The sequence below is a fragment of the Triturus cristatus genome, chromosome 10 (assembly GCF_964204655.1).
Source record: "Triturus cristatus chromosome 10, aTriCri1.1, whole genome shotgun sequence".
Lineage (NCBI taxonomy): Eukaryota > Metazoa > Chordata > Amphibia > Caudata > Salamandridae > Triturus > Triturus cristatus.
This window is the reverse complement of record NC_140593.1, coordinates 1,186,967,240-1,186,995,194: the sequence shown is the minus strand read 5'-3', so window position 1 is coordinate 1,186,995,194 and position 27,955 is coordinate 1,186,967,240. Positions and strand designations below refer to the sequence as shown.

Here is a 27,955-nt window from a genome sequence, read left to right as displayed (position 1 = left end):
CATTTATCAATGTTGGAAGCTATCCATAAAGAGATAATTTCACACCGAGAGGAGACACGCCAGGATAATCGCAAAGCCCAGGCTGCTATGAGGAAGATTCAGGGTGTGGTCAGGAAATTATCTAAAGCCTGTACAAATATAGGGGATCGAGTATCTAATCTGGAGGAGAGAATTGTGTCAACGGAGACAGAGGTAGCAGTGGCGATTAGTCAGGTGAATTCCCATTCTGCACAGGTGGTGGATATGCAGTGGAAAATGGAGGAGATGGAGAACAGGATGCGCCGGAATAATTTGAGGGTGTTGGGAATCCCTGAAGGAATCGAGGGCTCTGATATCAAAGTGTACATGATCAAACTTTTCGAGCAAGCATTTCCAGAGCTCTCTAATAGGAACTGGTCTACCGAGATACAACGGGTCCATCGTACCCCCATATAATATCCGCAAAAAACCCAAGGAAGGAGATAAACCCAGGGCTGTGCTGATCTTCTTTGGCAATTATATTTTGAGACAATCTATCGCAGAAAAAGCGAGACCAGATTCTAAAAGAAGCAGTGAAGGGGTCTCTTTCTTTGTCCGCCCTGATTTTTGCCACGCGACAGTGGAGCGTAGGTGGAGATTGAGAGGGATGATAAAACTATTTCAGGACAAGAAGATTCAAGCCTTTTTGATAAATCCCGCTCAGTTGAAAATAATCAATGCAGGGAAGACGGTATTTTTTGCCTCAGAAATTAAGGCAAAAGAGTACCTGGACTCCCTTGGCTAAATAGAATTATCTGTTAAGTAGTTGGTGGGGGGTATATTTATCCCAGTTTGTTTTCTAGTGTTGGTCTCGGCTAGAATTAGGTGATGGGAACAGGCCACAGATACCATATTGGTTAGAATATTGGTCGGGCCTTGATATTATATAGGATTATCTTTTGGCTTCAATAGGTAGTCGTCACTGTAATCTCTGCATTCCATCATAAGCACAGACTAGGTCTGAGCGCTTCTCAGGAAGGGGGGTGGCGCGGGGGGAGGGTGGGTGGAGAGGGAAATGGTGGTGGGTCAACAAAAAACAGAAAAATACGATGCAGTATGGTGTTTGTAGCAGAAGTTGGATATTTTTGTAGGCAGATCATGATGATTAAAGTATTAGGTAATTTGCTAAATGTGCAGATGGTTTTTGATATGTATGTACATTTTAGGGATGGCAGGCATTCAAATTTGTTCAGTTAATATAGGTGGGCTGAATGATTGGAGGAAGCGTAATAAATTGGCACAGTATGTGAAGCATAATAATTTTGACGTTTTATGCTTGCAAGAAACCCATCTTCCCTGGGCTCGAAGGAGTCTTATGCATTTAAATGGCTTTGAGTTGTTAGCATGTACAACTCAATCATCAACAATTGGGGGTCGCTGTCCTAGCCAGGACTTCTATGGGCGGTGGTAGGCGGATTAAAACTGATTGTAGCGGGAGATGGCTTCTGGTGGAGATGGGAAAAGGCTTCACACTCTGTGTTGTTTATGGTTCAAATTGTGATGATCCTGAGATCTTCGATTTTTTAGAAATGGAGCTGGTAAACTGGCTAACCCCTATAATATTTTGTGGGGATTTGAATATCTCGGCTGATTGGGCCAGTAACATAGTTTATTGTGGACGGAAACCGAGAGTCTTTAGGGCTATAAAAGCCCTCATTAGCTCACATGGGTTGGTAGACGTGTGGGGTGCCAAGGAACCTCTAAAATCTGGTTTTACATATTTCTCAAACCCCTTTCAAAAATATTCAAAATTGGATTATTTTTTTATATCCTCCTCAGAAATTAATAGGGTAGGAATTATTAAACTTCCGAAATTCTTGTTGGATCATAATCCGCTGGTATTAACAGTACAAATGGTAGAGGTAGGAAAGATTCGGACAAAATGGACGTTCGAAAGGAGGCTACTATCGGATAATCATTTCGTTGGTCATATTAGGAAATGGGTGGTTGACTTTTTTGACGCCAATAGATATAGCATATCACGAAATGGGGTCTGGGAGGCATTTAAGGCAGCTTTTAGAGGCGAAACGATAAGTTGTGCAGCAAGGCTTAGAAATGAGGATAGGAGTAAGGTTGAAAACAGTGTCAGGAAATTGTCTGCTGCAGAGGAACAACATACCTGTGACATTGCTCAAGGTCGGGTTAGTAACGACAGTTATAGGTTATTACTGGTAGCCAGAGCTGAACTACAGAAGCTAGTTACACTGAGAGCAATGTCTGAATATCAATCATCTAGGGCTAAACGGTATGAAACGAGCGAACAGGCAGGTAGAATTTTAGCTTTACAAATTCGGCAGGGGAAGGCAAAAAACATCATCTCTAAGATTGAAGAAAATGGGATAGAATATTCAGATCCCAAGGACATCCTCCAGGTTTTTAAGAATTTTTATCAAAATCTTTATCTAGAGGCAAAACCAAATGAATCTCAGAGTGAAGAGGTTGTTGATGATGGCCCCCGTTTAGGGGACGCGGCAAAGGAAGAGTTAGAGAGGGACATCTGTGGGAGTGAAATAGCGGCTGCCTTGCATGAGTCAGCCCTTGGCAAGGCAGCAGGCCCTGACGGAATTCCCTTGGAGGTCTATAAATGTTTTGAGGCAGAGATCACCCCGCTTCTCATCGATCTTTTCAATGGGATGATTGGCACAGGAGTGGTCCCGGAATCATGGAAGGAAACCAATATAGCGGTATTTCATAAGAAGGGGAAACCTAGCGAGAAGCCGGGCTCTTATCGCCCAATTTCGTTAATCAATACAGATACGAAGCTATATTCCAAAATCTGGGCTAAGAGGCTGGGCAGGATCATAGGCGACCTCGTCTCCCCATGGCAGCATGGATTTGTACCTGGGCGTGGTACTACGGACCACATTAGGAGGGCAATAGCTCTATTTGATGTCCAGTCGGCAGTGGGGGGAGAGATGGCCATGATCCTGCTCGATGCAGAGAAAGCCTTTGATCGTGTTGGGTGGAACTTTCTTTGGCAGATTTTAATAGGTAGGGGCTTTGGCAAGAACTGTATTAAAGCATTGAGAGCAATGTATGTCGATCCAGTCGCACGAATTGTGGTTATGGGTGAGTGTTCGGAAAAAATCCTCATAAGCAGAGGTACGCTTCAAGGCTGTCCCTGTTCCCCTATCCTCTTCGCTCTTTATATCGACCCTTTGATTCGGGAGATTTTAGCCAGCCCTATGATAAGACCTGTGATATGTAATGGTTATGAAAATAAGATTATGGCGTATGCAGATGACCTGGCAGTGATCACTACTAACCCTCAACAGGCACTTGGTGTTTTGGCCCATTTGGCCAAATCATTTGGTCATAAATCTGGTTATTTGTTAAACGAATCGAAAACACAAATTATATGTATGGCAAATGTTGTCAAATCCGACTCCAGATATATGGACTCTGCAATTTATTTGGGTGTTAGAATTAATGCATCAGTTGATAGGATTGCAGAGGAGAATTTTATCCCACTTGGAAAATTGATTGAAACCGATCTGAAAAGAATTGATGTTCTACATTTATCATTGATTGGGAGGGTGAATGTCCTCAAAATGACAATGTTCCCAAAAATGTTATATCTTTTCCGTGCTATACCTCTGTTAGTTGAGGAAAAAATTATCAAACGGCTAGAATCAATTTTTATAAGGTTTATTTGGCAGTCCGGGAAAATCAGACGCTCCACAAATTTATTGTCACTCCCGAGGGATAGGGGTGGGCTTACCTTACCGAATTTAAGACTTTATCATTGGTCCTGTTTGTTAGCTGAAATGTCCATCCTTTTTCAGTCTACACAGTCTCTTAACCTAGAGGATAGAGATCTACAGATGCCACCATCTATTTTCGAGTTATTAGTCGGAAGAAAAGCACAAGGTCTCTTGATGTGTGAAGTTGATCGTAGATATTATATAAAACCTCGTTTTAAGATCTTGGAAGGTGTTTGGGGAGTTTGGAGAGCTATATCTAGGCTCTTTAAAATCCCCAAAATTCATGCGTATCTCCACCTTAGTAATTCTAGTATATTTTGGGGGAGGGGTTTAGATAGGAATTTTCGGATTTGGCAGGAGCACGGAATTATGACACTAGGAGACCTGGTGGGTGAAGATGGGATAAAGGGTTTTGATGCCCTCCAGAGTAGAGCTGTTATCCATTCAAGTCATTGGCTCATTTATGTTCAATTGGTTAGTGTATTTAAGGCTCTAGGATTCAGGCTGCCTATTGTGTCAGAAGTCCCTTTGATGGATATGCTGGTAAAAGGGGGCTTGAGAATTAAAATTATCTATACGTTTTTGTTGGGTGAAATTAAAAGTGATATCGGGAAAATGGAGAATACACTTGCACGGAAATTAGGGAACCCCGATGTTGATCTGGACATGGCTCTTTATCTGAATAAAAAAGTATTTCGCTCTACGAACTTGAGAGCTCAGCATTATAAGACCTTGTTCGATCTGTATTATACCCCCGCAAAGCTCTTTTCATGGGGGGTTAGAGATGATGATAGATGCCCCAGATGTAACATGGCTCAAGCAGATCTGTTGCATATGTTTTATAATTGTGGTTCGTTATCAGCTATCCAGGGAGAGATAGCTAAATTCTGGGGGGAGCTATTAGGCCAGAGGATAGAATTGTCCTCCTCTTTGATGCTACTTGGCATAGATAATAGATTAAATCTCGGGAAAGCCGCGGAAGCCCTGGTCTTTATATCTGTAGCGGTGCTTCGGATATTAATTACCTCAGGTTGGAAGGATATAAATGCCTCCTCTTTTCAGATATGGCTATCCAGATTATTGGGCATATATAATATTGAGATAGCTCTCTATGCTCAGAAAGGGAAGAAAACTCAGGATTTTGGTAAAATGATGTGGTCTCCTATCTCTGAATGGATCGTTGAAAGACCAAGAGAGTGATGTATACTGTACTGTGGAACGTATATATATACTGCCATTCTGTTTTGATTTACTTTTTCTTTTTAGGTCTAGTTTTCTAAAGATGTAGCAGAAGTATAAATGCTGTTAATATTTGTTTCTGTCTATTGTATCATGTAATATCCAACTGCATCAATAAAAAAATTTAAAAAAAATTAAAAAAAGGAAATAATGGAGTCACAATAGCAAATAGCGATTCCCTAATTACAATTGCGATTCTTAATGAATCGCAATTAGAAAATTGCTATTTGCACCCTTTATTGATGCATCGCATTTTGCGATGACCAAATAGCGATTTCTTAAAAAACGTTATTTGGTTATTGCAAAAAGGAAATTTGATGCATGTGCCCCAAAAAGAAGTATTGGTAGTTGAGGGCAAAAATGCTTATTGTTTAAGGTGAAAGGCTTGATGATGTAATTTAAAATCTTGAATATTAACACCTCCTTCATCTTTGGAAGGTTTCAATTTGGAGTGTAAGATACCAGCTTTTTTATTTTCTATGAGAAAAGTTGGGATTCATACTTATTGATATAAGAATTCAGAAACTGTAGAGGGGTCATAGGAATGATTTATAAAATAACGGGAAACAACATAATATTTATTGAGGCTAGTCTTCCCCACCAGGGAGATGCTTCAAGAGTCTTTTTGTGGCATACCAGGAACCGAAATATTTGGTTTTGGTTGGACTCAAACACGAATTTTAAAAATAAACCATATCTTAAACTCATTTATCTGAATTCAGTTTATAACTAAACCTGGGCGAAGACCTCCACTCCCCCCATGGAGTGTGCGGAGATTTGCCTTCTCCGCGTTGCGCAGAGAAGACAAATCTCCGCAAACTACGCAGCGGAGCGGAATTGGACAGCCCCCGACTTCACAAGGATTAGCGAGATGGCGGGGAAGAGGAGGAGGGCAGCCCGGGGACGCCTCAGTTCAGGTAAGTGGTTTTAATTTTTTTTTTATTAATCTTTAATTACTTGGGCGGGGTGGAGTCAGGTGGCATAGCGGAGCAGAGTACCACAGAGTTTGTTTGCAACTCCGTGGACCTCCACGTAGCCCTGATACGCACACTACGCCCGGGGTTATTATAACCAGAAACTGTGCTAATGAATTGACTTCATTTGGAGAAGTGGGGAGTGAGGATTCAGGTTTAGAAATAAACAGAAGAATATCATCTGTGTAAATTGACTATCCTAATTGTTGATTTCTGTGAGGAAATACTTGTATTTCTACGTTATGACTTAGATTTGTCAAAAAAGATTAAAAGAGTAGACTAAATAAAAGAGAAGATAATGGACAGTCTGGCCTAACACCTCAATGTAACAATGAAGATGCGTTAATAAAAAGCGATAGTATGGGAGCTGAGTATAATAATTATATTAAGTGTACAACCTTAGGGCTAAAACCAAGCCATTTCAGAGAGGAAATCATATAATCAAAGTTCATTCTATCAAGTGTTTTTTTCAGCATCAAGAGTAACTGCTGCTAAAGGGTGTTTAAATATGAAGGATTCAAATCGAAGAGCAACAATTTTTGCAAAAATCTTAAACTCCATGTTAACTAAGGAGATAGGTCAGCAGTTTTTATAATGTCTATCATCTCGACAATCTTCAGAAATTAAACAAATAAGAGCATCCTGGAAAGTGCCATCAGAGGGTTTGGAATTAAAAAAGTTAGTAAAAGAGTTTCAAAAAGGTAGGTAATAAAAGATTTGAAAAGTGTTCATAAAGTTCAATCATAAAACTATCTGGGCCAGGTGCTTTACATTTTTTAATCAAGTGAAGTGTTTAATGGATTTTGTCTAATCAAATATCCTTTTCTATGGACTGAAAATCATTATCATTCTTGAATTATTTTATAATTAAATAGAGGTAATCAGATTTATTTTCAACCTGAGAAGGTTTTACAGGAGTATAAAGTTATAATAATTAAGAAAAGTTTGAGATAGTTCCGAATCATTGCTTGTTACATTGTTATTGGAGGTGTAAAGACTTTAAAAAATGTTTTAGTCCAATAAAATATGTCTCAAGTCACCTGCTTCTTTCTTGTAGCTCCAGCAGGAGTTAGTGGGTGGAAATCTGAATTTACATAGTTTTGCACGTGTCCAGTGAGCCATATATGCAACCCAGTATCGACATTAAGTTATAGACGGTTTAATTTTATCAGATGTTAGGTTCTCCCATGTAGATGGCCAATCAAGAGACTCGTCTGGGGTGCAGTTAGAATCAGAGAAAAGTGATTCCCGCTTATTTTCTATAGATTTGGTTGGAGAAAACTTTGTAGGAGAGAGGAGTGAGTATAGTTCAAACTCTATGTGTACACCTTTGGTATGAATTTGTAGAAAATTAGGAAAGTTGGGGAGATCGGTGGTTTGAGTCTAGTTATGACTGTCTTAATCTTTAGGAAGTGGAAAAAGTCTGGGTAATTTAAGTTGAGGCCATCTTTAAATTGGGAGGAAAGGTATAGGCCTAGAAGGAGTACCAATATCTCTCACCAAGAGAATACCTTTGTGTGCCCATTCCTCTATAAAGAGTATTTTTCCATCTTGATTTAGGTATTCATTGTGCCATAGGGAGGCGAAGTGTGAGAATCACATTTTGTTAGTGAGTTTATTGTTGATTGTAAGCAGTGCCTGTACGTTTTCAGTAGTGAGCCATGAGGGAGAGGAGTTGGTAGAAGGTAGCAGCCAATGTCTTCCCTGTTTTGCTAGGAAACCGTGTTGGTATCTCCAATACTTTGGTAATTTTAGGTCTCCAAGGTTTTTTTGGTAGCCTTATTTGCTTCAATGAGATTCTGGTTTACATCATAATACCTCATTGAGGATTGTATCTATTATCACAAAGAAGGTGTCAGAGAGGTAGATGGGAGATATATTGATGAAAAAATTGATAAGGGGAGTGATCATCATTTTGATGGATTCTATTCTTCCTCACCATGTGATGAATCAAGAGGACCACTTATTTAAGCTGCCTTTAATTATGTCTAGAGTCATATTTTCATTGAGGTTAATAGAATCTTTGAGGTTTTGGGTGAACCAGAGACCTGAGTATTTTATTTCAGCAGGGGCTTATTTGAAGCATTTATCTTTGATAAAAGAGCTGTTAAGTGGAAGGACCTCTGTTTTGTCCCTATTAAGGCAGTAACCTGAAGCTTTGGAGCACTCATCGAAAGTGATGATGTGAGGGAGCGCATATTCTGGTTGGGTGGTGATGCGGAGTATGTCGTCTGTGTAGGCGGAAAGTTTCTGCTGACCTGCAGAGAAGAGGATGCCAGAGATGCAGGGGTTTTCTCTAATTAGTGTGAGCAGTGGTTCCAACATTAGTAGAAATAGTAGGGGTGAAAGGGGGCACCATTGTCTGTTGCCCTGCTGGAGGTTAAAGGAACTGGATAAGGTGCCATTGATGTTTGTTCTTGCTCTAGGTTCTTTATATAGGGCAAGAATCATCCTAGATATGGAGGGGCCTAGATTAAAGGCGGTGAGAGAGGCGTGGAGGAAAGCCCACAAAACCTTATTGAAGGCCTTCTCCGGATCCAGTGCAATTGCGCGTGCTGGATGATCAAGATAGTTGACTTTTTCTATGGCTTGAATGAACAGTCAGTCTGATATTGTCTGAGCTGAAACTTTCCATAATAAAGCCGGATTGTGAGGTGTGTATTATTATTTTTAGGATCCAGCCTAAGCGCAAGAATTCTCGTATTGATTCGTTTTTGGGGTTGGAAGGATCTTACCATTGGTTTGGTATAACTATTAAAGTTGCCTCAGTGGGGTTTTCCCCGATTGCACCTGTGGAAGGGAAATGGGCGAATAGATCCTCAAGGGGAGTGATTAGAGAGAACCCCCAGGTTTGATAGAAGGAAGCTGGGAAGCAGTCCGGTCCCAGTGCTTTCCTGGGTTTCATGTTGTTAATAGCGTTAATGATTTCATCACAAGAGATATGATTTTCTAAAGATTGTTTTGTAGATTCATCTAGCTTGGTGATGTTAATTTTGTTCAAGTATTCTAGGCAAGTTTTATAGTGGAAATTGTTACTTTTGGCATAGAGGGTGGGATAGACGTTTTGGAAGCTGAACAGAATATCTTTTTCATTCTTAGAGGGGATGCTGTGCTCATTAGTGATGGAGGTTATTCTTGATTTTTGCAGATTCTGTTTTATATATGAAGCTAAGATTTGACCAGTCTTATTTTGTCCGCAGATGTTGATACCTTTATATCTTTAGACTATTAGGTGGGCTTTCTTGCTTAAGATTTTGCTATACTCATATTTTAATTTGGTTAATAGGTTTAATTGGGTTTTCTCCCTGGATTGTTTTAGGCCTTTTTCCATCTTTTGTATACTGAGTTCGAGTTGGCCAAGGGCTTGATTGTCTTGTTTATTTTTCCTTGTCATAAGTTTAATCATGTGTCAATGGTGGTAGTTTTTAAAGCATCCCATACTATTTGAAGATTTGGGCAGGAGGTTCTGTTCAATTATATGTATTGTTCAATATCTTTCCTGATTATTTCATTGATGGCTGGGTACTCAGTGAGGAGGTCGTTCATTCTCAATGTTTTGGTTTTGGATATGATGCCAGTGGTGTTGTGTGAAATTGAATTACAGGCCTGATCTGAGACTAAGATTGGGATCAACGGTGAGGCAAATGTGGCTGAGATGTGCAATTCATCAACTAGAATATAATTTATTCAGGAAAAGAAGTTGTGGGGGTGGGGCACAAAGAGTAATCCTTGCCTGAGGAGTTGAATAGTCTTCAAAAATCTTTTAGTTTGAGGGAGTTACACAGATATAGCATCTGTTGTGGGATTTGTTGGTTTTGAAGCGGCAGGCAGAGTTTCTGTCCTAGGTGTCATCCCATGGGAGGTTTGAATCTACCCCTAGGATAATTCTAGAATGAGGGGCAGGAGTCATAGTTTCATGTTGAGGTTTACCCAAAATGGCAGGATGTCATTATTGGGGGCGTAAATGTTCACCGCAATAATTTCGGTACTGTCTTTCTGTAATTTGGTAAAGAGCCACATGCCTTCAGGGTCTGCTTTTGAGGAGGTGATAGTGAGTCTGGAGGATTTGGAGATGAGGGTAATTACACCAATTTTTTTGTTGACGGCTGGGGCACATAAAACATCTCCAACCCATTTTGTTTTTTAAGAGTGACCTCTTTCATTGCAACATAAGTTTCTTCGAGGAGTATGAGGTCTCTCTTACGTTTATGTGTGTAGGCTAGGATTTATTTGGTGTTTTGTAGGGTGGTTTTATCCCTTGACTTTAATGGAGAGTACCTCTATGTTGTACATCTGAACGAACTATGTTTCATAGCGGTAACATCACTGGTGGGTTGCTGGTGGCTGTTGAGTGTAAAGATGGGAAGGAGGTTAGGAGGCGGGTGTCGGGGGAAAATGATGGAGGGATGGAAGGGGAGAAGAAGAAATGGTTCAAGGGAAGGTGTAATGGGAAAGAGCATAGAGTGCAAAGCAGAAGAGAATAGAAAGGAGAAGAGAGAAATAGAGTGCATAGAGCGAGAAAAGTAGATAGTGTACTGTTATTTTATAGTGTGAAAGCAAGTGCTTGGGTTCCCAGAGGGGGTACCTAGTAAGAACTAACTGACGGTAGGCGGGGACGACACAAGAGGATGAGCTTAAGTCCCAGAGAGTGCGAGGCCGTGCAACTGTGACAGTAATAAGACAAGTGTTATATATCTACGTCTGAATTCAACTGGGGTGTGTAAGTAACAAGCTAGTATTGTGTTCAGTATAGGGAGCTTTAGGGCTGTGCAATCCTGGTGTCATAGTGTACTGCAGGTGGTAGTTTGCACAACAAACATGCATTTTGGATGAATTCGGGTCTGAACCAAGTTATTACAAAGTTGGCTGAGGGTTGACCATTAGTTTCTAATATTCAGCTAGTGTGGAGGGTAGTGACATATGAGGCAACTGCAAGATATCCATTAGTCACCAAAACAGACCTATGTGACGGACAGCGTGTAAAATTAGTAACATTCTAGTAAAGGAGAAAAACTACTCTGTCAAAATCCATAGTGAGAGCGGAGTAGGATATAACTGAGGACTGAAGCCAAGAGGTATTGCGAGGGTATATTCGTAAATTAGTGGTTGGTAGGCAGGTAGCTGGCTATTAAGCTATGAGAGGTAATATTCGTTTAGTGTTGTACCAGTGTGTTAATATAGCATACAACATACAACCATGAAGGTAAAACATCGAGACGCCCATATTGCGACAGACTTTGTAGGGGCTCTACGAGGTAGAGGCGTTATGGAGGGTAGAGTTAAATGTTTGAGCTAAACGGTAGTTATTGTTAGTTCTTGGTTAGTAAAACATTCCACACAATCCATCGGTCATTAGTAACTCATTTGGGGAGCACATTAATAGTGCATCTTCCGATCTAGAATGTCCGCAATGTAGGAGTCCAAGTCTTTAGGGTCTTCAAAGATATTTATTTTCTCCATTGAGGGTCATCTTCAGTCGTGTTGGAGCAATGAATGACAATTGTACTGTGAGGTCTTTGAGTGCTTGGCATTGAGATAAGAAGGCTTTCCTTTGTACAAATTTGGTGCCCCCAGGTACTTCAAAAAAGTATGTTTAAAAATATTAAAGTCTTAGGAGTAGGTGGGGTCTAAGCTAATATTCGGACTTTGCCCCAATCTGGGAATCTCCGGGGACCCCGTTATGTTTGAAAGACAGCTTGAGTATACCAATCAGAAGGGCAGGCATCACAAAATGGTCAGCTCTGATATCATCGGGGGCGTCCACCCTTGGGAGGCTTTGAGAGCAAAGATTGGGAACGATTTTTCAAGGTTTAAGTATATTCAATTATCCTCATGGTTTACGTCCGAAAGAAAAGTAGGTTGTGGCGACTGGGAGTTGGAGCTATTAATCCAAGACGTCAATCTTAAGAACAAGGAAGTCTCTAAGTGGTATGAGAAACTCTTGGAGGCGGACGGGAAGGAGTGTTTACCACAACATCTAGTTTCAAACGGGGCTCCCCTTGAGTGTGACATAGAGACTGTTTGGGACCACTCCTTAAGGCCCCTATACAAATTTGTAAAACCAGCTAACCTGAAAAAGAATAATTTCTTCACCACAAATCGTTTATATTGGACGCCGGCCAAGATAGCGAAGTTTGCCCCATCCCTTCCCCAAGTGCCCAAGATGTGACTGTATAAGAGCTAATGATTTGCATATCTTTTTTGAATGTCTGAAGCTGAGAGATTATTGGAGTGGAATTGAGACTGCTTTTAGGAGAATCTTTGGCAGAGAGATCACCCTGAATATGGCTCTCGTTCTATTTGGAGAAGATGGTACAATCAGTAAGTGGCTGAAGAGCCCACATAAAGGGCTTCTGCTCTATCTGATCTTGATAGCCCGGAGGGGAATCTGTATAAAATGGAAGTACCCCGTGCCCACAAAGGTGGAAGATTGGGTTAAGGCAGTCATTAAAATTGCCTGTTTAGATCAAGTAGTGGTGAAGGAGAACAACCTCAATATTTGGCTTGACTTTCTGATATGGAGTAGAGCCTTGGGTTTCGAATATCTTCCCTTGGTCCAATCATTACATCAACAAAGGTGTGGGTCTGGTAAGGTTTGCAGACCAAAACAAATATAGAGGCCGCAGGGCGCACATTTCAGAAGGGCCGCCCTGCAAAGTATTGCAGGCGCTTTTTTGGTGATATGAGGATTACAAAAAAAGAAAGAATGCTTTCCTTTTTTTGCAGTGTCTTTGGAATAGTCTTGGGAGAACCAGATGGAGGAGCCTTGCAATTTGATTCATTGTACTTTCTTTATCTGTGTAAGGATAACCTTGGTGTGCGAGTAGTGGAGGGGTCTGTAGATGGGAGCTATTGGAGCTTTACTGTTTTTGGGGCGGTATGGGGCACCCTGTGTGCCCATGTTATTTCAAAGTCTTTGGTAAAGTTTAAACTGAGCACTTGAGGAATTCATTTTTCTATAAAAGTTACACAGGAAGAAGCCTGGCTTTCCATACCCTCTGGAAGTCTGTGTATGCAGTTGATTGCACCTTCTTTTTCTGTCTACCAGCTCCGTGATGCTCCTTTCTAGCTGGGTTAGTCTTGTGGTGGTGGCTGCTAGAGACTTAGTAAAGTTGTGTTTTTGGTTTTCCAGGGTGCTTATATGTGACTCTGCTTGGTGACTCTCCCTCCCAATGAAAGCATTTCTTGTTGCAAGGATGTGACATCGCCCTGCATGGATTCCGTGGTGAACCTTGACGATTGTGCGAGCATATGTAACATGTCCAGTTTCTGCATGCTTCCTACTATGTAACGTTTGTGTGCATTGAAGTTGTGCAGGGCAGTTGGTATATGTAGCTAATGCTGGCAGTCGAACTTTGAGACCTCACTCAGGGCTCACTTAGGCGAGTGTCGCTCTTTGAAATGATTTAAACTCTGTTCCTGCCCCCAGGTGTCCCATCTTGAAAGCCTTATGTCGTTGGCATGCTTTGAATTGTTATATGATAAGCAGACACAAGGAACTTATCTCGCCAATTAATAAAATCTTTTGCAAGAAGTGGTATCACTTGCGTGACACTGAGAAAATATACAGTGGAACCTTAATTTAATTAAGCCTATCAATATTGTAGCACATTTTAGTAGACGTCCACAGAACAAAGGATGGTAGCTGTACTCATTTCAGCCGAAGTGAGTGTAATTTATTTTGCATAACAATATTGAAAGTACAAAGGAGGCATAAAAGTGATATTAATTGTGTATTTACATTATAAACATTTCAACATTTTGACGTGATTTTGTGAACCCCAGTAAGGTGACCATGACCAAAACAGGGCAAAATATGTAGTGCTAGTAAGAAACGGAAGCAGTGGTTATTGGTAATTGTAGGAGAGTAGGATCTGCACTTATGTTGCTCCCACTTTTTTTCTGATGTATACACTGGTTTCTGGCTATAGTCTGGCTGGGTCCCTGCTAATCAGGGCCCCAGTCTCTCTGTTCTCTCTAAACGACTTGGTGTGCATATTAGATGCACTAGTGATTGGATACTGTGGTACCTTATGAGCAACTAGTATATGGTACCTTAGGTACCTAGGACATAGGCACTTCACAGGCCTACCAGGGGCTGCAGAATGTATTATGCCACCCCTGGGAAGCATTCTCAGTCTGACACCACAGGCGTGCTACTGCAGCCTGTGTGAGGTAGTATAAGCACTCCTCACTGAGATATAGGTTTCTATATCTCACCATACACACACTTATAAACCTATCAGCCACCCCTATGGCAGGCCCTATCAATCCTGAGGGCAGGGTGCGTGGTTTACAATGTGAGGGGGTGCCTCTGAGTGAGCAGGGCCCCTCTGCAGCTACCAGAGTCTATTCTCTATGGCTGTTTGTGGATGCGGTTAAACCATATACTCTTAAGTGCATTAAAATGCTAACTTTGGAATGACTGCATCAAAACATGTCGTGTTTGGTGTCAAACAACTTGGAACCATACCCCCACATCAGTCCATGATGTGGGAGCATGATCCCACCCTTCTAGAGGGGACAACATGTAAAACGACAGAAATCCTTTAGAGCCCTGGCATCACAAAATGGATGTCACCAGCACAGACACTGGGCTGCCCTCCTGCTGCTGACTGAAACCCGCAGTGGAGGAAGTCCAACAAAAGGCATCCTGTCACAGGGAGGTGTCACCACCTTCCAGACAGGATTTAGTGTATTGGAGCTGGGTGGGTGCACTCCTAGAGTGCTTTGAAGTCCTGCACTGGGGGAGCAGTAGGCTCCTCTGTGCACATGCCAGCTCAAACCGGTTCAGGGGCTATCGGTCCCTGCTCTGGTGCAAAACTGGACAAAGGGAAGTGGGTGTAACCACCCCCTACCCTGACCTTCCCAGAGGAGTGGACATAGAGCGTGTCCCTCCCCTATCTTCAGTATAAGATAGCAAACTTTGCCATTGCAAAACAGATTACCCTGGATGATGCTCTACAAAGAATAATCCTGGCCCTTCGATGTTCCACTACCTTTGGAAGACAGAAGAATCTTCCTTGGAGTTAAGGAGTGACTCCCCTGCTTGGCAGGCACCAAAAACCGTAATCAATGGTTGCAAACTTTCCCGCTCCCGCTGGAGTTTGAAGTCCCTGCAGCCCCAGAAGTAGATTTCCTGACTTCTCAATGGCTATTGTGAGTCCCCAGCAAAGCTGTGGCAAGTGGACCCCACGAGTGATGAGGAACAGCAATACCCAGGAACAGTGCACTATTGTCGAGTGCAACCCCTTCACGATGTTCTACGAACTTGTGCATTAGACCATCTATGGCCCACGCCTCCAGCAGGTTTTGCAGTGAAAATCAGCAGCCTACCCTGTCCCAAGTGACCGTGGGCTCCTGTGAAGCATTTTCTGAAGAAGCGTCTTTGCGATCCCTTGCCCGTTGGCTTCTGGGTCCCCCGAAGACTTTCTTATCAACTCAAAGGGCTCCCCTGGTTGCTCCAGGCCTGCCCTCACTTACCTTCGCTGGGTGAGTCCCTCAAACCTTGCTGGTCTGCACCATCGACTTTCTTCCTTCCACACAAGATTTGCAGTTGCCAAGGCATGTTGGCTCCAATCCAGTTGCTAACACTGCAGTCAGCTCTAGACGTTATGAGACACTTCGAATCCAGCTACTGGTCATCGTCGATCTCTCCTGAACCTCGTGAGCAAAGAGTCAAACACCATCGATGACCTGAAATCACCCGACATCTGTGGTCATCCATCTTCCTGGCCACCGGTCACTGGCAAGTGACCTTGAACACTGTCCCTTCAATTTTCAGGTCACCTCCATCTTGAATCCACCCTTGGATTCCACCGGACACTTCTTCAGTCGACACAAGCAGCAAGTCTTCTTTGGTCTCCAGAGAAAACAGTGACGTGACCCGACACCAAAGGACACCTATGCACCTGGCTTCCCTGGGTGAGGTAACTCGTGCACTCCGGTGCCCTAGTGTGTGTTGGCTCTCAAATTACTTACCTTGTAAATGGCTTGCTTGTAGACTTCCTCGAAGTACCCTAAAACTTTAAAAATCAAACCGCGACTTGCACCATTATAATCAATAGGGAGCCCGCGGCTGTGTTACTTACCTGCTAACACTGCAGTAGTGAAGCCCCAGCGATTCCCCAGGCCCTAGGCCTTGTCATTTTGCAAGTCGACATTCTTATACCATTTTTTTAGTATATGGTCTGGTACACCCATAGGGCTCCAGCCATATTTGTGCTTAACTTATTGAGAAACGTTGAATTTTGAATGTGTATCTGGCTTCTAATCTCATAAAGAGATTAGTAGAGTGTGTCTAGTAATAAATACATATATATTTGATATATATACCTGTGTGGTGTCCTTTCAGTTGGTAATTCAAGAGATTATAAGGTAAAACAAGCTGCTTTACATTCCTCTGAGACTTAGCCTGAAGGCTGCTCTCCACAGCTACCACTAGGATAGCTTTCTTTAAAAGGTTGTCTTAAACCTATCTACCATAAGAGTCGAATTGGACTGGTGCAAGGTGGCCACTATAACTAGTGACCAGCATATGCCAGGCCAACTTCTCACAGAAATTAAAAGAGAAAAGCCCTTTGGAAATATATTACAATCGATTCTTCCTAGGCAACTTTTTAGTTTTCTTGTGCTCTCTCTTTCTAGTAGTCGACGACGTTTTGACCCTCTCGTGGTACGGGGTCTCTTCAGGACGGGAATTCTGGAGACTAGCAACACATTGAAGGTAGCCGAGAGGCAGAAGTCTTCCTAAACTAATTCAGGGTACTTCTTGGTGATGTCCAGGGTTTGTAGTCCCCTTGTAACCTTTAGCCACAGACTGGCTTCAGATATTATTCACAGCAACCAGAGGTTACCGTAGGTCCAATTAGTCACGATGAGTATCAATATTCTTTTGAATACCAGCGAGAGATTCTCACCGCCAGGTACATTAGAACCCCCGACGGCTACCAGTTAAGTAATTAAATAACTTACTCACCATACTACATATTGAATCGTGGTGAAATGTCTGCAGGTCTGTTTACTTCAATTGTTACTCACTGTGACTAATTGGACCTACGGTGACCTCCGGTTGCTGTGAATGTACATCACCAAGAAGTACCCTGAATTAGTTAGGAGGACTCCTGCCAACCCAATGGTGGAGATTATCCACCCTTCCTTATGCACCCCAAAAAATGCACGTCCCGTTGAAATAACAACTGTTAGGTCAAAGAAGCGGGCTGCGCTTTTTTTGCGGTGCATAAGGAAGGGTGGATAATCTCCACCATTGGGTGCATTTCTGATTGTGACTTGCATATCGATGTTGTGGTCTATTTCGTTGTCATTTGGGAACTCCCTTGTATTGATTCTTCACATATAGGACCGCTAATCAATACAGTCCTTTGCAGAAGTCTTATTTTGGCCCAAAATCGGGAACTGCGCCAGGGACTCTGGTGCAACCTATTTCAGATTTGACATAGGTGTTTGACGCACGTACTGCCCTGAAGAAGTCCAATTGTAAATGAACTGAACGTATTGGCTGATGTCTTTCATGAACTGAAACACAACAAAATAAAGGAAGAAACCACAATTCATGGACTTTATCGACATTGTCTTTAACCTCTTCAGTTATGTTATGTTATGTTAATGGGTTTTTGTAGCGCGCACAGCTACTCCTGGGAGTGTCCCGGCGCGAGCCTGTGAGGATCCAAAAGAGGAGAAGAGTTAAAATAGGAAGGTTTTAAGCTGCTTTTTAAACTGATTAGTCTCTTTGATGGCCCGTAGAGAGACGGGGAGTGAGTTCCAAGCCAACGCTGCCTTAACCGTAAAGGATCTGCCCCCCATTCTCTGAAGGCGCACCCGAGGAATCCTTGCAAGCAGCAGAGAAGATGATCTTAGAAGCCGGGTTGGTACATAAAAAGCAAAACGTTTCCTGAGATATAACGGACCACCAGCATATAAGGCGCGATGGATTATCACCAAAGCCTTAAACTCCACGCGCTTCCTAACCGGGAGCCAATGAAGCGTGCGTAAATGATGAGCCATGCTTGACCTCAACGGGATGTTCAAAACCAAACAAGCTGCCGCATTCTGGACTACCTGCAGTTTTTTAAAAATATATTCAGGGAGGCCCAGATACAGCCCGTTGGCATAATCCACCCGGGAGAGGATCAGCGCCCGCACTACTGATTCCTTAGCTGGTCTTGGCAGCAGAGGAAGAAACTTCTTAAGGGACTTTAGAATCCCAAAGCAGCTTCCCGTCAGTCTTTTAATCTGGGATGAAAAAGACAGCTGCTCATCGAACCAGACCCCCAAATTTTTTGCTGGGAGTCCTGAACACAGGGGTAGGGGAAAATCAGAAGGCCAGAGGGATTCCCGAAAGCAGGGGGGAAAATTACCGTAAAGAAGGATCTCGGTCTTTTCCTCATTGCATTTAAGTAGAGCCGCCATAAGCCAATGAAAGACAGCTCTCAGGCAGTCCTGCACCTTTGTGGTGGAGAAATCCGATTTACTCCAGGTAAACAAGAACTGGGTGTCGTTGGCATATGCCACAACCTTTGCGCCCCACGCCTCTGCTAGAAGAACCAGAGGGGTGACATAAATATTAAACAACAGGGGACTCAAAGAGGACCCCTGTGGAACACCTGTGGTAACTGTCTGCGGAAGAGATGAAAACGGCGGCAGCCAGACCTGTTGAGACCGTCCCTCTAAAAAAGACTCCAGCCACTTCAGGGCTCTGCCAGTGACACCTATATTGGCAAGTCGAGTCAAGAGCAGAGCATGAGGGACGGTGTCAAATGCTGCCGACAGGTCCAACATTATGAGGGCTGCCCTCCCGCCCGAGTCTAAGCACTCGCGAATAGCTTCCGAGACCTCTAACAAGGCAGATTCAGTACTATAGGCAGCTCTGAAGCCCGACTGGGCAGGATGCAAGAGGCTGAAGCCTTCGACAAAATCAGTAAGCTGTTTATTAACCGCTTTTTCACAGTAGGGAGAATGATGATGCTTTGAATGAGGCTGTTCCCACAGAGATTCAAGCTCTCCAGGAGCCTTTGTTCATTGATCACAAGGTGCCTGGGGCTACCAGATACAATTTTTGCCCTCGGCTGAGGGATACTGAGTCCAAGGAGAAGTAAGATGAGGGATGGACTGTATAAGATAGGCAGTACTGAGTTATAGTACCAACGGAATTAGTTAAAAATTATTGGAGGATTTTCTACTCCTTTAGCTTTTATTCTTCTGAACATTAGCTAAGGAGACTAGAAGTATACCCTTCAGGTATACCATCTTTATCGGCGTGGGATAGATTATAAAAGCTTAGGACAGAGCAAGCTCCACCGCCGGTGCTCAAGAGTGCCAACATTTTGATGGACAATAGGAGCCTGTACCAGTGAGGCTCTGTCGGACACTGGGAATTTGCATATTTCCTTGCCATTCTTGCCTCTTTGCAAATCCACAATTCATCCCTTTGGTAGAAAGGTTGTGGATGAAGAGCAACCAAAGGTTCTTGTTGCACACCGTAATATAATGTAGACACGAAAAAACAAAATGATATGTATTGTTCTTTTGGTGTTATTGATACTAATATTGTGTGGGGTGTCAAGGGTTTTGGAGAATGATCACGTAGCAAGGGTAAGGTTATCTCCCCAAAAAGAAACAAAAGAACAGCCCAGAGTAATGTATTTTTGGAGACCCATGAGAGATTTTTTGGTGAAGGGCCAGCTTGTTACCCCTCTCAATCTGTTACTAATCTGTGGACTGCATATTCATTGTCACTTGTGAGTTATACTTATACTCGGCCACCCCAATTTACGGAAGTGAAAGGAGTATTTGATTTTGGTTACCCGGGTCCAAGTTAGTTACATAGAAATCCACTAGGAATGGGTTATCCAGTTTGTGATAACAATACATACTGTGACAATTTCTATATGGAACAACAGAATGTTACATTGATGGGTTGGCACTACAAGGAATTGATAGTTACCCAGGAGGCTGGCTATTATCCTGCTCATTGCCCCATCGTGACTAGTATGGACACTTCACTGTATATAAATTGTTCAGGAATAGTGCTGTATAAAAATACGATCCCTTTGACACAGGATGAGGATCCAAGTACTTTTTGGATGAATTCCAGGTACGCAGCGGTAGATTATGAAGGTCCAATATATGCATATCCAGGGTTTTATTGTGTAATGGAATATATTCCAATGTCCACAATGGAACAGATGATGTAGCACTTGGAAAAGCGCTGCCTATGGGTGTACCTTATAAACATGCCAAGCCTAATATGCGATGGGTTAAAAGGTCTCTAACAAAAGAATTTTGTGAGGGAGTGACCGATATAGAGGTCAATAATTATAGTAATGGCATTATGTTTGGGTATATTCTTTCCTCTATTTTCACGTTGGGTGGTACCTCCATATCCAGGGGTGAAAAAGCTAGAGAAGATTTCAGATGCAAGTTGCAAATTTTATCTAACACCACGGTAGAGGCTTTACGTGACATCACCACTCAGTTGGAGATTATGTGAACTTATTCGGAGCAGACCCGATATGCGGTTGATTTTATTCTTGCTAAGAGTGGTGGTGTATGTGCGGTGGTGGACAATCAGTGTGTGGTTGGGATCAAGAATATGGAAAATAATATTACCAAACACATTTTAGGTATCCTTGAAAATGTAAAATGAATGGAGAGTGGGAATTGGAGTTGGTCTCTATTTGGCAGATGGGGCTGGATTCTTGAAAAAGGGATTTATCTGATTATAATATTGGTGCTCTGCTATGCCCTTATTCAGTGTCTTCCCTTCTGCTGCTCCTATTGTACCACTATTCTCACCCCTAAAAAGAAGATATCGATTCAAGACACCAATGTTGCCATAATGATTCATAAAGATATTGAGGATATGATGAACATCAATGAGGGAATTTTTGAGAATTCTTCCCTCCTTATTGTTTCACTTCCTGATGTCGATAATATGGAGCGCTCATAATTGTTTATTAATGCGATTTTGTTTACTGTTTAAAGCTTTGTTTCTTCTTGTTGCTGTTAGAAAATGTTTTAGCTCATGCTAAAAGGAGGGTTTGTTAGAATAGAAATTGTTTATGCTTATGGAGTGCTCAATGTCAGTTAGTATTTCCTGCGCCATTTTCTATTTTCGTGCCATTTTAGGCTCTTTGAAACTGATTCAGTTCACTTACGAGTAATGCTCCCCTGAAAGTTTTGATTCTTCCTCTCTGTCTTATTTTAGTAATAAGCATACCATTTATGTTAGCGCACAGATTTCTCACTAGATAGAGGCCTTCTGCCCCTTGTTTAGTGGCGGGCTCGGAATGAGACGACCTTGGACTACGATACTTTGTGTAAAATAGGAGCGCTGAAACCACTCTTTCTGTATTACACTGTTTAACTGCACCTGCCTGGAAAATTCCACTGTGGACGTGTTTTTGCCCAGCTATGAAACATACATAATGTATCTTTATGCTTGTTGATTTCAGGTGGGGCTCCACTCTGAGTGTATATGAATAAACAGTTATTGGTTTGTATTTTCTACTGTCTGACCGACTCTTCATTTAGTACGGAAGGCTGAGAGGTGGTCATTAGTGACCTGAGTGGCCCTAAACGGGTCATTTCCTTCCTCAGCAAATCCCCTTGCTTCCTCTGTAGGTCATAACATCACCGTGAGGGAGAGGCACCTATCCACAGACCACATTGAAGTATTCATAAGTTGCCTAGATCAGTCATTGTCTCTCTGGTACACACATTTTTGGGCATGGCGGGTTACTGCACACATTGGATATTGAGATAAATGAGCATTGTTAAACTTTACCAAGATTTGCCAATGAAGGAAATTAGCCATAAAAGCTTCTGCAAAGACCCGAAGACCTGGCTTTTCAACCAGAAAAAGCTGTCTGCTTTGTCTGCAATCTGTCCTGTGCGCCGGGAAACCTACGGGTAGCTGTGCACCTTAAAATGTAATAATAAGGAATCAGTTTACTTCTGCTCTTGGGGCCATATTATGAATGCTGCCGCAGAGGCAAACATTCCTTTAGGAGGCGCACAGAGTGCATCTCCTAAAGGTAACTCTCTGGAGTGGACAAAGGGGGTCCCATGAAGCACTAAAGACATCGTCTCCTTGAGGCAGGTGCAGTCACACTGCAAGGGGATCTCTCTCCCCTCTTGAAAGTGGAGACGGGTTGCCGCCCTCACATTATGAAACACAGAGCAATCTTTAAACATCTACTCCATATTTCCCTTGAATGTGCTGCCCCGAGGGCAGCACAAGTTCACGGCTGCCCTGGGGGCAGTGCATTCATTCTAATATGGCACACTGTCCCTGTTTGCATTTCAAGCACCTTTTTGAAAGGTGCACCGTGGAGCAAACAGGGAAAGCGTGTCATATTCATAATACGCCCCTGGTCTGCACAGTTATTACCCACTTTGGGAGGATTAACTCATAATTGCGTTATGCTGACAGAGGGTTTCCACGCTTTAATGTTAATTTCATGCGGAGAGTTTGCGTTAGGCCAGTACCATGCAACTTGTAATGAAGGCCTCTGTTGGGTACTCTTTGAGGCATGTTATCAATACTCTTGTTCAGTGCTCAGTGGAAAAGCAGACATTCTATAATTAAGAAGGGTACACTGATAATGACCCACTGTGTCTGGAAGGTGATGCGTTCTCTCTTCTCAGCATGAGTTTGTGGCCTGTCCCTTCCACCTCCCAAAACTCCAGGCATTATAAGCGAGAAGGCAAGCTGAAAGATGGTAGGGGGAAGGGGAGGAGGAGCAAAGTGTGGAGAGAGAGCACAAGATCTTCTGCTCCTCCAACACAGGACCAATTTTATCAAGATACTCTCTTGACTTTCCTCATAACTAATTCAAGAACATAAATAAGTTATATTATGTTTTTTTTAACTTTTTTGTGGCTTTTTTGTGCAAATAATTTTTATTGAAAAAGAACATTGACAATATGCATTTGCTTATGACGTCAAATCATGCTTTGAGTAAGCATTTTATTATCATGCCCAGTGTGCTGCCTACAGAGCTGCAATCTTTATTTTCAAGATGGTTTCTGTGTTAACCGAATAGTCCCTGCCCCCATGCTGAAAACATTGAAACACATGCATTCCAGTGGGAAAATAAACAAAACAGACAAAATCATGAGGACATTTTTTTAATTCTCTGTAGGGAGGCCGCCTCACTTCAAGTCGTCACCTCCTGATCTTTTCATCTGCAAATTGTTACTATCAGGTGGGTTAGTCTACATCAGGGCTTCCCAAAGGATTTTGAACCAAGACCCACTTTTTAGCACGACAAACTTTCGTGACCCACCTAGCTGTAATAGACATGAGTATAATGTAACTAAATACATGTGGTAGAGCATTGTCATTTACAGACAGTACAGTTTCCATTGAAATGGGTTCTAAATTTTGTCAGGCATACCCGTTTATACATAAAACTGTATTTATTGCACACAAATGATAATATGTGGAAATCGTATTGCAGTGAATATTTATTATTTGCACATCACCAAGAAAAGTGTCTTGATTTGCTCTAATCCTATTAAAATCTTTGTTCCCATCACACTTCAGAATCACAACTGCTGAACGTTCTGATATGATTGACAAATTCTTGATGCAATGGTTGAAGGCGGCTGACTCAAACAAGCCAGTCGATGAAGGGGGCTTAGCCAAAGCTTTGAAACAGGACTCATTAAGGATGGGGGCTAAAGTTTAAACGGGAAAGGCACTACATGGTAGGAGGGTGGGGACTATTTTAGAGGTAGGACTCAACCATTTTTATCACTTCCTCCCTCATTTCGCACTAAGTCTACAGCCCATAGGGTGATGTTCAGGACCTCAGATTTACAAAGAAGTCATTTGGCTCTCTCCTTCCCTCTCCCTAGCACCGGAGATGATTTCAGCTGCCGTGCTACAGGCACACACCTTAGCGTTATAATGCTAGGGTGCGTGCCTGAGTCTACCATAGGTTTTGTACTGGAAGGGTACTGTGTCAGTACAAAATACTATATGTGCACACACTTTAAAAATGTTCCTACTATGCATGTGTACTGTATAGTGCAGCGTGCATGCAAAGTCGGAAGAGAAAGGAAAAATAAAAACAATTCTTCTCTTAACACCTCCTTTTAAATGGCATTAACTTTTGCCACTAAACCCTGTCTATTATTGCTTTTTTATATGGTTTTGAATCAAAAGGCATGGGTGGTAGCGTGGGAACACCCATGTACCACCCATGGAATGGCGCTAAGTAACACAAAGCAGTGCTTTGCACTGCTTTGTGTTACTTGCCGGGAACTTTCTAACGCCAACAAGCTTTGCACTGGAAAGTATATTAGGAAAAAAACATTTTGTGCTGGTTAGTGTCCCTTTTGTGGTGCTAACCCAGCACAAAATGTTAGTAAATATACCCCACAGTTGGGAGAAAGACAGACATGGAAAAAGCTGCAACCTACCTTTCCTTATGATATTATTGTTCAACAAAGCATATTTTAAAATGCAAATGGCCTGCAAGTTTTTTCTTGGATAATGACACTATAGCCTCATCCTCAGATATGGACCTCTGATTGGATTGGCTTACAAAATACACAGATAACTAACGGCTGCAACACAAATTAATGTTCTGTGCAATCCATTGTTTTGAAGAAAATACTTCTATCAATATGCTGGAACCGTTATCTTTCTTACACAGATATTTTCTTACTCAATAGGTTTCTGAGAGCTCCTTTGACGTCATTATTTCTCAAGCTGTAGATGAAGGGATTCAACATGGGTATCACAATGGTGTACACCACCGTCACCGCCCGCTCCTGGTCCAGTGCATTGACTGAGAATGGGCGTAAGTAGGTGAAGAAGATTGTCCCAAAGAACAAAATCACCACCGTGAGGTGGGAGGAGCAGGTGGAGAAGGCACGCAACCTCCCACTCTGCGACTGAATCTTTAGAATTGTGGAGATAATGGATACATAAGAGGCGATGGTGAACACAAAGGGGCTTATGGTGACAAGGGAGCCCTCAGTGAAGACCAGCCATTCATAAGAGGTGGTGTCAGAACAGACCAACTTAAGGAGAGGTGGGAGGTCACAGAAGAAATGTCTGATGAGATTGGAGCCACAGAACTCAAAGCTGGACACCATGCTGATGTGAAGCAAGGAAAGGAAGGACACGAAGAGCCACGAAGCACACACCAAAGATATGCACAGTTTTCTTGACATCACAGAGGTGTAACGGAGGGGGTAACAGATGGCAACATAGCGGTCAAACGCCATGACAGCAAGAAGGTACATTTCAGTGCAAGCTGTGCACAAGAAGGCATATAGCTGGGCCATGCAGCCATGGAAGGGGATAGACCTGACTTCTGCCAGCATGTTCTGTAACATCTTGGGAGCAATAGCACAAGTGAAGCAAATGTCCACAAATGACAAGTTGCCCAGGAAGAAGTACATAGGAGTATGAAGATGGTGGTCTCTGATGATTACAGTTACAATCATGGCATTTCCCATAACAGCCGTCAAGTACATGGCAAGGAAGAGCACAAAGAGGCCAGTCTGCTGGTTTGGGTGGTCTGACAGTCCCAGCAAGATGAAGTTCTTCACTGTTGTCCAGTTTCTTTCTATTTGTCTCATGGTTGCTGCAGATGTGATCTGATTTTGGATGGGCTGTCTCTTCCTGTGGGAAGCAATTAGCAAGAGGCAGAGCTTAGAATCATGTCAACGTAGAGAGCAAGTGAGAGCAGCAACCACACTGAGCCATTCATCAGTCTCTAGACTCAACACCGGGAAACTAATTTCCTTTTCCTATAAGTCACTCAATGAAGCATAAACAAAAAACAGAATGTAAGATATTGGACTGGAGAACTGTTTGGTCTTCCAGTTCACACTTGATAATCTACGTCCCTCTCAATTCCCTCCCTGTTTCAAGTTTCACGTATTTTTGGTATTGCTTGGTTAATTAAAACCTTTGCAACATTTAAAGCAATTATAAAACCTGATTAAAAACAATTCAACTGGTGGTGTCACCATACATCAGTTACAGAATTTGAAACTGCATTTTTACAATTTAAATAAAACTCTTAACGGCCTAACGTATATTTAAAGTGTATTTTGAGCTCTAATGTGCAAAAAAAATAATTTTTAAGTGCAAAAAGGCAGACCATTAAGGATTCAACTTTTAGACATACTGGAGTGCAGGAAAAGGAGTTTAATAGCTTAAAGTGCAATCTAGGCAATTTAGGGTGCAGTTTACTTGTTTGTAAACCTTTTTTTTTAAATGGAATTCAGAGATATTTAAGATAACCTGTGCGCACACTAGAGAGTTGGTTAACCGTGGGGACTTTAACTTACCAATCACTGATTAACAGTGGGAAGACATCAATGAATAAAAGATTTCCACAGTGGAGCGATCGGGGTAGGCAGGATTGAGTAAGAAGAGATTACATTCTGCTGTTTCAAATGGCCTGGGTACAAAATGAGTTTTTCTAAGACAATCTAAGATGAAAAGTACAAAGCTGTTTAAGGTGTCCTGTGTACACAAAGGTCATTCCAGCTGGGTGCATGCGACCGGTTCAGGAGGAAATTTCTTATCAACCTTGGTAAGTAATTTCACAAAGCAACAGTTCAGCTGTGTGTCTGTGGGCGAAGCAGGTCAATACCACTTGTCTTAATGATCTAATGCCTCTTTGATTGAAGAGTGGCCATAACATGGCTCTTCGCTCAGCCATTAACTCCCTGCAGGTGCACACCAAGTGTACCATATCTTCTTTCCCTTTTCTGCACAACTGGCAAATGGTCGTAGTGGTGCTACTTTTCCAGGTTGGTTGGTGCAGGAGTGAGGGTAGTATGCCCAGTTGGTATCTCAGAAATTATTCTTTTATTGAGTTGGAGTACCCCGTGTGAAAATAGGATTGGGGTATTGCTTTATCGTAACTGTGCAGCACATATCAGCCAAGACTACTTTGATGGTTTTGTGTACCAGCTATTTGAAGCCTAGCATGGATCGCATATGATTCCCAGTAGTCCTTTAGGCCAAGTTGAGTGACTGATTCGTTAAGGTAAGCCTTAGCGGCAGAGTTACTCCTGATCGTCATTTCCAGCCATAGATGTGTGTTTGTTTCTGCGTTCTTGATTTTGTGCCAGCCCTTGATAGACATGCCTCTCCTACTGAGGGATTGTTTCTGAAGTCTGAACTACAATCATTTCTGAGCTGGGGAGGTGTATGTGGGGAGGCCGAAGATCATTCTGCAGGATCTTGTTATTAACTGTGCATAATAAAATTTACTTACGACAAAAATCACCCTTTACATGTCTCTGGCACTCATGTCTCCGCATCTGGCATCATATGTGTATAGGGCATTTCTAAACTATTTTTTGGGCTTTAGCATCTCTGACAAGTCGAAACACTCCTCTTTTTTGTTGCAACATATATATTCTTGTTCTCACCCGGCCCAGACTTTCTAAAATTGCAATTTGCTGTTTGTAGTTCTTGATAGAAACTATAAAAATGTTGGAACATGGACTTTCCAAGTACATAATATCTACTGATGTGTTCAGATTGTCCAGAGACAACAGGTAGTCCCTTCTCCCAGATGCATTTATTGCTATTTTGAATTGTTTTGCATCTTTGGGTGTTTAAAGGAAGATGCTAAGTTTCAATTGTTGTCTTAAAAGGCTTTTGCTTGCAGTACAGCTGAGAAAGAGGTCGCAGACGTTGTGGGGCTCAACCCAGTAACATACCATCAGTGTCACTCTCCCAGAGTACTGGTTTCCTTGCTTATGCACTTGTTCAACCAAATGCATGCTTAGCATCCGTTTGTTGCTTTCTAGGTGGTAAATGGCTAATATACATAATGCAAAACATTGATGTATACGGCAAAGGTAGTTATTTGTTATATAGGTATGATATGTAAATGATCCCATCCCAAATAGATGCATCCCTTCTGCGTAATGGCTCACTCCCATATGTTATTATTGGGACCAATTTTGCTTGTTTCTATAAATTAAAAATAAATACAGTAGTAGCTTCACATT

At 42.2% G+C, this 27,955-nt stretch overlaps 1 protein-coding gene across 1 annotated transcript; it reads right to left on the bottom strand.

The window, feature by feature from the left end:
* Positions 1 to 24,613: 24,613 nt before the first annotated feature.
* On the bottom strand, positions 24,614 to 25,555 carry LOC146796994 (olfactory receptor 1E16-like). The gene has a single exon (XM_085630287.1). The coding sequence runs from the start codon at positions 25,553 to 25,555 to the stop codon at positions 24,614 to 24,616; it is 942 nt and encodes a 313-aa protein (XP_085486413.1).
* Between the last annotated feature and the right edge of the window lie 2,400 nt (positions 25,556 to 27,955).

Bases quoted from the DNA above. Each gene is read 5' to 3' on its own strand.
- LOC146796994 (XM_085630287.1), bottom strand. From the start codon at position 25,555: ATGAGACAAATAGAAAGAAACTGGACAACAGTGAAGAACTTCATCTTG.